General features: G+C 38.1%; 1 protein-coding gene across 1 annotated transcript; it reads left to right on the top strand.

The window, feature by feature from the left end:
* Positions 1–1,247, top strand: LOC141724142 (putative carboxylesterase 8). Its single transcript, XM_074526149.1, has one exon. The coding sequence runs from the start codon at positions 159–161 to the stop codon at positions 1,137–1,139; it is 981 nt and encodes a 326-aa protein (XP_074382250.1). The 5' UTR covers positions 1–158; the 3' UTR covers positions 1,140–1,247.
* Positions 1,248–11,399: the final 10,152 nt, after the last annotated feature.

Genomic DNA, 11,399 nt, shown 5'->3' with positions numbered 1-11,399 from the left:
TTGACCGCATTACTGGAAGAGACGGCGTTTGCCAAAATTGAACATCACTTTTTATGTAGACTAATTGGTCTAGTCATTAACCACATCTTTCAACCACTTGTATATACCTCTACATATACAGGAATTATCTTACCAATCAAGCCATTCAAAGAAACATAATGGAAAGAGATTCCTCTCTCATTGATGAACCATACAAGTTCCTCAAAGTTGTTCTTAATCCTGACGGCTCACTCACCAGAGACGTAGATTTCCCCTGCGTGCCTCCTACGCCTGAACTTGCTTCAGAATTACCCAATTCTCCATCACAAAAACAGCTAGCACTCTCCAAAGACATCCCCCTTAACACCGCCAACCAAACATTCTTACGTCTGTTCCGTCCTCTTAACCACACTAACAAACTTCCTGTCATCATTGATTTTCATGGCGGTGGCTTCATTCTCTTGAGTGCCAATTCAGCTCCTTTTCATGATTTATGGAACCGTGCTTCTGCTTTCCTCCCTGCTTTAGTCATAACTGTTGAGTATCGGCTTGCCCCTGAACATCGCCTTCCAGCTGCTTATGATGATGCGATGGAGGCCATCACGTGGGTTCGTGATCAAGCAAGAGAAATTAACGGATGTGATCCGTGGATGAAAGAGTTTGCTGATTATTCCAATGTTCATATTATGGGTACTAGTGCTGGTGGTAACATTGCTTACCATGCAGGTTTACGTGCTCTGGATACGGATATCAATCCGATCCAGATCAAAGGGATGATATTGAACCAGCCCTTTTTCGGTGGGGTTCAACGAACTCCGTCTGAAGAAAGGTTAGGCAGAAATCCTTTTTTACCGGTGACTGTTAGTGATCTGATGTGGCTGTTGTCATTGCCACCTGGAAGTGATCGTGATCACGAGTACTCTAATCCGTTGGATGTTGCTAATCCAAAGATCCAACATCTTCCGAAGTGTTTGATAAGAGCGTTTGAAGGGGACGCCTTGGTGGATAGAATAAAGGGGGTGGTTAAGATGTTGGATGCACATGGGGTGAAGGTGGTGGCCAAGATCGAAGATGGAGGGTGTCATGGTGCGGAGATGGCTGATCAAAATAAGATTCTGGATTTGTTTTTGCAGATCAAGGATTTTATTTACTCTTCTTAAGTACTTGTCTTCAGTTTTTAGTAAAAACACATGTAACAGTAGCATTTCACAACTTGAGATGTATCAATAATTATGAAAATGGAGGATTTGAGCAAGTTCTTTTATTGACTTACAATCTTGTTGATGAGCCATTTCACCATCTCACCAGTTCATAAATATAGAACCAAAGAGATATCGACACACGTAGAAATTACCAAAGCCTAATTAAGGGAACAATTTTCATTCGAAATTATTACATCAAACAAACATATGAGAGGGACCTATGCACGTAAGAAGAGACCAATCAACAAAACGCCCCACCCTCGTGTCTCCATCCCATTTGAGTAACACTTTTGGCTAGCTAGTAGTTGCAAGATTCCAATGTCACTCAATAATTAGTCCTTGCTAAACAACCTTCACCGCACATAATAATCCTTCAAGATGATAATTTAAGAAAAATTAATTAAGATCATTTTGCAACTGAAAACGATGGCTGATGCATTCGTAACTGGTCGAGCTAGTGGACTGGTTCGCAAGCTTGTTTCAGTTGCAACCCAAGGGGGTTACTTAGGCTTGGAATCTTCGTCTAGATTTGGTAACAATCGCAAAGAAAGGCGGGGCAGTCTGAAAAAATACGGAAGCCTTGAGCCAAATTTTTATATTTCCATGAGAAAAATGGTTTCTTTGAATGACGCTATGGTCCGTTCTCTGTTATAAGCTAAAAATAAAGAAGAGTAAAGGTATGTTATTCAGAGTAAACTCCTTTTCTCATTTCTCAATCAAAGATGCAAGCGATTACAGGAATAAATAGGACAAAGCAAATCAATTACAAACTAGAAATGAAACAATAAACTCCTACAATCTCTCAACTAGAAGATAGACCAAATCATGCTGATATCTCAAAGATAACAACACGTTATTCCTTAATAAAATACGTTTGAATTAATTAAGTATGCCAACAATCTCTCCCTTAATTCAAACTATGGTTCCCAAGTCTCTAACTCCAAGTGCAGCGCGCATCTCTTCAAACTTAACCCTGGACATTGCCTTAGTGAGCACATCTGCTCGTTGCTCTGGAGTGCAAACATGTTTGACAATAAATTCTCCTCTCTCAATGCAATCTCGGATGAAATGATAACGAATATCAATATGCTTGCTTATACTATGAAAAACAGAATTTTTAGTTAAGTCTATTGCAGACTTATTATCAATATAAATTACCACTGGAGTATCTCCAACATCTGTTATTTGTCTTAGCACATTCCTGAGTCATACACCCTGACACGCCGCTGCTGTAGCATCCATGAATTCAGCTTCACAACTAGAAAGAGCCACACACCTTTGCTTTTGAGAAACCCAAGTAATCAAGTTGCCATTTAAGTAGAAAACTACTCCACCTGTGTTCTTCCTATCGTCAATGTTTCCAGCTAGGTTGATGTCTGAATACCCAGATAACAAGTAATTTCCCACGCCTTTTGAGTAGACAAGACCGAAATCTAATGTTCCCTTTACATACCTTAACACTCGCTTTGTTGCATTATGTTGCATGATGGTAGGTCTCTCCATATAACGGCTTATTACTCCAACTGAATAGGCCAAGTCTGGCCTTGTATGTACCAGATACCTGAGCCCGCCAATAATGCTTCTATACTTTGTCGCATTCACCATCTTGTCTTTCTCATCTTTTTTTATCATCTCCTTTGGTTCCATAGGATACTTCACTGCATTAAAGCTCGACATATTTGATTTTTCCAACAACTTTCGTGCATATGATGTCTGCTTCAAACTAATTCCACCACTACTTTGATTTACTTCTAATCCCAAGTAGTAAGCTAACAAACCCATGTCAGACATCTCAAATTCCATACTCATCTGTTTCTTAAATTTGACAATGTTCTCCATACTTGAACCTGTCACCAACAAATCATCAACATAGATAGCTATAATTAAAAATTCATTACTTTCTCTTCTTGTGTAAATAGCATGCTCGTATGGACATTTTGAAATCCCCAATTCTTTCAAACATCTGTTAAGACGAGCATACCAGGCCCGCGGAGCTTGCCTTAACCCATATAGCGCCTTTAGTAATCTATACACCTTGTGACTTTGCTTTTCATCAACAAAATTCTTTGGTTGGCTTATATAAACTTCCTCCGTTAATTCTCTATTTAGGAAGGCTGATTTGACGTCAAGATGATGCACTTTCCATCCGTTCTTTGCTGTCAGTGCCAGTAATAATGGAACTGTCTCCATCCTTGTGACAGGGGCGAAAACTTCTTCAAAGTCAATGCCTTTCTTTTGCACATAACCTTTTGCAACCATCCTTTCCTTGTATTTTATGATTTCACCATATGTATTATTTTTTATCTTGTATACCCACTTGAGGCTTATTGCTTTTCTCCCAGGTGGTAACTCAGTCAAGACCGATGTTTTGTTCTTTTCAATTGACACCATTTTTTCCTGCATAGCTTTCTTCCACTCTTCTTCTTTTTCAGCTTGCTCAAAGTTGTTGGGTTCCTCAATGTCAAGTAACAATAGCTCATCATCTGGTAGCTCTATCTCCTATGTGTCATTGTACACATCATTCAGTAACTTGAATTTTCTTGGCTCTGAACTGCCGTCAAAACTGCTACCAGAACTGCTGCTACTAGAACTGTTTCCGGAGTTATTTCCAGAACTGGTTCCTGAACTGTTCTGATTTGATCCCATCCCGTATGAATCAATGAGCATGTGCATCTCGAATTCTGAAACTTCCTGTTGTGCTTGTTTAGGAGTTTCGATCAACACAAAAGATCCATTATTGTTTTCACATTCAATCAGCTCTTTACTCCAATTCCATCCTTTATTTTCTTCAAACACAACATCTATGCTCACGCTGAGTCTACCCGTAAGTGGATCAAATAGCCGATTTGCCTTACTTCCAGGTTCCTTACCAAGATACACCATCTTTGTGCTCCTGCCGTCCAGCTTTTGCACTCGCTCCTTTGGCACCTTTACGTGTGCAAGGCACCCAAATATTTTAATAAAACTCAAATCTGGTTTCATTCCTTTCCATGCTTCGTATGGAGTTTCACCTTTCAACACTTTTGTTGGTACCCTGTTCAGAATGTTAGTTGAGTGCCTCACAGCCTCTCTCAAAAACATAGTTGGCATTTCATTTTCTTTTAGAAAGCTCCTTGTCATAGCCACGACTGTCCTATTTCGTCGTTCGACAACACCATTCTGTTGTGGAGAATATGGTGTTGTCAAGTGCCTCATAATCCCTGCAATTTCACAATATGATTAAAATTCATTTAAAGTAAACTCTCTTCTTAGGTCCGATCTCAACACTTTGACAGTCGTCTTTACCTGATTTTCATCCACGGATTTGAACTTTTTGAATACTGTTAGTGCTTCACTTTGGCGTTTTAACATAAAGACCCACATTATCCTGCTGAAATCGTCAACAAACAATATGAAATACCTATTACCAGCTGGGGTCGGTGGAGATATTGGCCCACAAATATCACTGTGTATTAATTTTAGCTTTTTTTTGGCCACAAAACTTGTCTAAGAAGGGAATGGAGATCTGGTCTGCTTCGATAACAAACAACCACTACATACATCTTTTGGCCTTGTAAATTCTGGGATTCCTCGTGCCATACTTTTTCCAGACATTAGCTTCATTGCATCAAAATTCACATGCCCAAGACGGGCATGCCAAAGCCAGGACTCTTCTTCGACCTTAGACAGTAAACATGTGGATGTTCCTTCTTCGATAATAATTTTATACAACCTATTAGTTGATCTTTTTACTTTCATCATGAGTTTATCACTTTTATCATGAATCCATAAATATTCACCAAGCAACACTACTCTATTCTCACATTACGATATTTGGCCTAAACTGATAATATTGTTGTGCAATGAAGGAATATAATATACCTCTGTCAGCAATCTTTCTTCGCCATTCTTGTATCTGAAAGGGACAGTTCCTTTTCCTTCAATTTTAACCATAGAGCCATCTCTAAATCTGACTTTTTCTGTGACATTCTCATCCAATTCTATAAATTTTGATTTCTTCCTGTCATATGATTGCTGGAGCCATTATCAAGGTACCAGACATTTGAACTTGCACCATCATTTTCATTGGCAATTAGTTTGGGTTTCATCCCTTCTTCATTGAGAAGTAGCACTTTTATATTTGTTAGGTCAAACACACTGTAGAGGGGGGTGAATACAGTGTATAATACAATCAAATCGAATTTTAATATATTAAGTAACAGAAAACAAACTTTATTGAAACAATAAACTCTGTTACAGTATGGAACTGTTACCTCTCAGTGATGAACAAATATCACGAGAGCTGCTAGGGTTACACTAAATAATCTTCTCGAATATGATAACACTTATAGTGTAAACCCTATGTATGTGTTTATATACTACACAGTTACAAGATAATCGCTAATTGATATGGAATATAATTCTGCTTCCTAAAATATATCAATCAGATATCTTTTCTTCCAAGTATTCCATTCTTCACGGAACTCCTTCTTCATGCATATCTCTTCTTATGTTTATCTCGATCTTCTTTCCTTTAATCAGCTACTGTCCTTATCTGAACGTCCTTCAGCACTTAAGTTCTGATATCTAACTTCTGATGATTATCTCCTGATAATATAAGTACTGATATCCTAAAGTCCTGACTTCCAGTATAAGTACTGATTAATGGTTAAGTACTGACTTGTCCTGTTAAGTAAGATCTGAAATCTAAACATAAATCATATTAGCCATGACATTATCAAATATATCTAACAATCTCCCCCAACTTGTAAATTAGCATAATATACAAGTTTAACAGATATTTGATGATGTCAAAAACATTAAGTACAAATGCATGAGAATTAGACTGGATAACTACAACTTACAGTCCTTAAAGCTTTACCAATATTTAACTTCTGATAACAACTTCAGTTTGTTCAAATATCAGAATTTAAGCAGTTGTAGATCTTTGACTTGGCTTCATTATTTGATCTCTCTGATGTCAGGAGTTGTTCTGAGATAGTTCTTCAACAAACATCTCTCAGCATATCTAAGTTCATCAATCATTCTCCTTTTGGCATCTTTAAGCTCTGCAGTATCTTCACCAATTTGAAAGACTGCAGCTCTGAGATCATTGATCTTTGCTTTTCTAATATCCTGATCCAGTCTGATCAAATAAGCTTTATCAGACTCAAGATTGAATTCCACAGCCCTGTACCCTAGAAAGGTAGTTATAATTTGAGCAGAATTGGGCTTCTTTTCAACTATATCACCCTTGTGATCTCTGTACTTTGGAACGTATGTGCTGTCAAACTTAACAGAATAAAGCCTTTTCTGTCTCTGAATCTGATCCTTCAAATAGTTTGCAGCAGTCCCTGTCAATCTGTCATCCACTTGAAGTAAGAATAGTACATGCTCCAATTCTTCAAAATACTTCAACGGAATGGCATTTTGCCTTATATGATAAACCCTACCATCTGTCATGAAATACAACAAGATGTATTCTTTCAAGTAGGTATGGTAAACTATTTGTACAGATTTCAGTTGATTCAATCTCTCAGGAGTTGCTCCAATACCTGGTTCACTCAAGGAAGTTGGATCATTGGTAGTGTTCTGTATTCTCCTTTCGTCAGCACTTCCCAATCAAGTTTTATCTCTTGCTTCCTTTCCAGTAACTACTCTTGCTTCAAAACCACTTGCAGTAGTCTTCAAAGGTTGAGTCTGTTTTGCTTTAGTGAATCCTGGTAGGAGTGTCTTTGATCTATCTTCTGATATCAAGTTAACTTGAGCTATGTCAGAGGTTACTTGCTTCTTCTGAATATCAGAACTTACAATTTCTTGACTCTGAACAACTTGAGTCATGTCAGAGGTTGTTTTAAGAACTTTTCTTGAAGTCAGAGCAAGATCATCCTTTTCATTAGTAATTTCTTCATCCTCAGGAGGTACATAAACCTTGATAGGTTCACCAACCTTTTCTTTACCCTTGGATCTTGGATCTATCTGTGGTTGTGATCTAGCCAATATTGCTTCAGAATGTGTCCTTTCTTTGATCACAATGCCTTTGAGTTTTGGAAGTGACTTTTTACCAGAAGCTTCAGATTTAGATGTGACTTTCTCTGATTTAAGCCTGGCTTCTTCTTTCATTAAACTCTCCAAGTCCATTCCTGGATTTTCCTGAAGAAATAACTGTCTTGACATTTCCTCATCAAGATCTAAAAGTTCATCAGAACTTATCCTTTTACCAGTAGCAGAACTTATTCTTTTCCCAGTATCAGAACTTGTCCTGTGACTAGCTTGTCTTGATGTGAATCCTCTACCTTGACTATGACCTCTACCCATTCCAGAGCTTCCTCGATCATCTTTTCCATCATCCATACCTTTCAGTGTCTTGTCAGTCTTGTATTTGGACTTAATTACTTTCTCCCCCTTTTTGGCATCAGCAGGTAATAGAAGAGAGACAAGCAATTCCACTGAAGATTGGATTTCATTAAGTTGTGATTGCTGAGAAGCTTGATTTGTCAGAATATCATCAATCTGAGCTTGTTGATTATCTTGAGTCTTCTCAATATAAGCAATCCTATCAAAGGTAGGTTGGAAGAACTTTTTCTTATCAATCTTGTGAACTTGTTCTTGCTTCATTAGTTCTTCCCTGAAGAGATGTAACTCTGCATGAGTATTTGAATGAAGACCTTGTAAATGTTTAGTACTCAATACAGTGACTCTAAGCTGTATTTTGAAATCATCAGTATTTAACATCTCATCAGCTTTTGTCAATTGCTCAGCCAGATTCTGTGCAGTTGGAACACAGGTGACTGAGTTCCATTCCTTAGTCCACTCCTGTCCTGCAGGAGTTTCACTCCAAGGCACTGGTGCTTCTCTGGTAACAAACTTCTTAACAAGTTCAGACTTAAGAGTAGTTTGTTGAGGAGCATGTCCTGAAGGACCTGCTGCATCAGCATCTGCATTTGTAGCAGCATCACCAGTATCTCCAGCATTTGCAGCATCAGAACTTACAGAATCAGTATCTTCTGATAAAACAACAGTGTGAGTAGCAATGGAGGCTTCAACATCCTCTAGTTGCTGATCTGGTTCTAAGTTCTGATCAACAGCCAAATTCTGATGCTCACCTAAAGTCTGATCATCAGCATCATGATGCAGAGAAGGTGTTGTAGATAACTCTGGAGTTTGAACAGCATCAGTAACAGGTGTTGTTGAAGGATTAGTTGTTGTTGGAGCTTTTAAGAGAATTACTTCAGGCACAACCAAGGTTTGAACATCAATATCAGCACTTGTGCCTGGATCAACAGGAGACACAGATGGTGTGTTAGCCTTTTCAGAAATAGCTTCTTTAGATGTAGTTGATGGAGAAGAAGTGACTGTAGCAAATTCCTTGTCTTGTGAGATCAGAGATTCCTGATCCCCTTCCTTAGCTGCTTCCTCTTCATCATCTGAAACTGGCCTTTTTGCCCTCTGTTTCTTGTATCTCGTTGTTAATTTGGATTCCTTGGGAGTTTCAGGAACTGTCATTCTTCTAAGCCTTTTGAGAAGCCTAGATCCCCCAATTCCAGAATCCTTCTGAGAAGTCTCTTTCTCAGCTTCACCTACAACAGGTTCTGAAGAAGGAATTTGGTCCTCAGTATCAGATTCATCTCTCAAGGCAATCCTCCTTCTCTTTTGAGGTGTTTGAGAAACAGTCTTTGTCCTCTTTGGCTTGGAGGATGAAGGCTTCACAGTAGGTGCTGAGGATGAGGGTTGAACAGTCTGTGAAGTGGAGAGATAGGATTTGAGATATTTCTTGAGGGTAGGTTGAGTAGAATGAGTGGTAGGTGCTGAGGATGATGGTTTTTGAGTGTCTGTTGTTGGTTGGACATCAGAGTAAACAGATCTATAAGTATCAGGATCAACATTTACTAGGATCTGTTTTACAGACTGAGGAATTTGTAATGGTCTAACCACTGATTTCTTAGTGTCAGCATTTATCAGGTCATTAAAGTAGCGTTTTGCAACTTTAAAAGGTGGGGTTGAGGAACTGACTAATTGAGGTTCATCAGTACAAAAAGTATAAATAAGTTGACAGAATCTAGCAAAATAGACAACATTCCTATCCTCTGTCATCCTATCCCCAATAAAACCAATTATACCAGTTGCAAAATCAAAATGAGTTTGATTTATAATAGCATACCCGATGTGCTGACTCAGAATTGGGATAGCATCAAAATTCGAACATTTGTTCCCAAAAGCTTTAGTGATGCAGTCGAAGAAGAAGCTCCATTCTCGTCTGATATGAGCCCGTTTCAACTGCCCAAGTTTTGCCAAACTCTTTTCATACCCCAAATTTTCCATTAACTCCTGAATAGCTGATTCTTCTGGAATTGAAAAGGTACAACCTTCTGGGAGATGTAGAGCCTTGCTATTGTACCAGGAGTAACTGCATAAGAAGAATCACCCACTTCGAAAACAATACTAGGAGTGCCATGTCTACCACCATCATCAAAGTGCCCAGTCCACCAAAACGTCAGTACTTGTTGGCTCGAAAAGACTGAAGGCTGAGTTAATGCATACCCAATCTCACTGTGTGCAAGAAGATCTTGCACAAAATGTAATTCAGATGGAGCTTCAGCATGATCAAGAATTGCAGCATAGTTGTTTGGAACAAACTTAGCTCCATCAATGATTAAATCCTTAGGTGCCATGTGAAAAATTGAGATTTAAAAGTGCCTGTTAGGTGTTTGATAAAATGTCTGTATGAAAAACCAACGTGAGAAGAAGAGAGAAAGAGAGTAAAAGCAAGTAGAGAGAAAAAATATGAAGGAAATAAAAGATTAAAGAAATCCTCTCTCTGTCGTACTTATACTCTGGAAAAAAATGTTACCGTTGGACACCTGTCAGACATGCAGTAATAACGGATAGTTACTGAGCGCGAGAAAATAGTAATCATTACTTGCCCACTTGCCTGTTTTCAAGGAAAAACCGTTCCACTTATCCAGATATTCCATTAATCAAGGTGAAACAGTTTTAATTCAAAATTGAAACCGTTCCCACTGATTTAATTAATTTTCACTGCAACATTAATATTCTGAAAAGAAATCAAGTGAAAGTGACCAAGATAAATTATATGAGTAAGTACTGATAAAGGAAAATCAGAACTTAAATTAAAACAGAATTTATATGGTCATCAGAATATGAATAATTATCAGGATTTATCAATGCATTACAAAATAACTTAGAGACAAAACCTTGAAACAAAAACAAATTTCATTAATATATCAAGAGAATACATTCATGAAATTGAAATTACATCAGTACTTATACAAGATTTCCCTAAGCTACTAAACCTAACATCAACAGCCTTAGTCCTAGCTCAAGAAGCAGGGCAAGGCTGATGATGAAGAAAAATAGGAAGAAGAAAATAAATCATTTCTTCTTCCTACTCTCGACAAACAGAATGGCGAGTCGGATGATTCGCTCTTGCTGGCGGAGAGCTTCCAACCTTTCCTCCTCCAATCGCTCCAGATGGCGATGGTAATCCATATAGAAGAACAGGAGGTGGGTCAGTACCTCCTATGGGACAGAGTCCCATATCTCCTCAGGAATGGCCGTGACGTGCCATTCCTGCTGCCAATCAGCACAGCTTAGCTCCATATTAAATGTTTGGTAATTCAAAAACATGTTGTATCTGACCATTGTGTTTTTGAAAGAAAAAGTATGAAGGTAAGTTTGTGAGAAAGAATTTGATGAGAAGGCTGATGTGAAGTGGTTGCTTATATAGGCAAGTGAATGCCAGGAGATGCAAAGGAATTTAATGCTGACAGGTAGAATTAATTTCGTCTCTCCAGACTTTGAAAAAGAATAACATTCATTGGAAAGAGAAAACATGGTTTAATGCGCACAAGTAACAAGTAAAAGTAGACTGTTCAAGTACGAATACCATTAACCCTAACCATAGTGACTATTAATCTTCCACTTCAACATATTCTAGTTTGAACCGAGACTATTATCAAATTTTATCCACAGATAAGTCAAGTAAAGAATTTAGACTATAACAGTCATCAGAACATAATTTCTTAACTCGAAAAAAAATGCTTATCTGAGTAAATCCTCATACAAGTTCTGAGTTATACTCTTCAGAACTTAATCTTCAGAATATGCAACCAGAACTTGTCCTCAGAATTAGTGCAAGGTGACACAATGACTATTTATCTAAAACAACATAGACCACCACAGTAATTTTCATCATTCAGATGGAGTGATTAGTGTGTG

The sequence above is a fragment of the Apium graveolens genome, chromosome 5 (assembly GCF_009905375.1).
Source record: "Apium graveolens cultivar Ventura chromosome 5, ASM990537v1, whole genome shotgun sequence".
Lineage (NCBI taxonomy): Eukaryota > Viridiplantae > Streptophyta > Magnoliopsida > Apiales > Apiaceae > Apium > Apium graveolens.
Note: the sequence above shows the minus strand (reverse complement) of the source record. Positions and strands in the feature narration are given on the sequence as shown.

Coding starts and splice junctions, on each gene's coding strand:
- LOC141724142 (XM_074526149.1), top strand. CDS start 159: ATGGAAAGAGATTCCTCTCTCATTGATGAACCATACAAGTTCCTCAAA.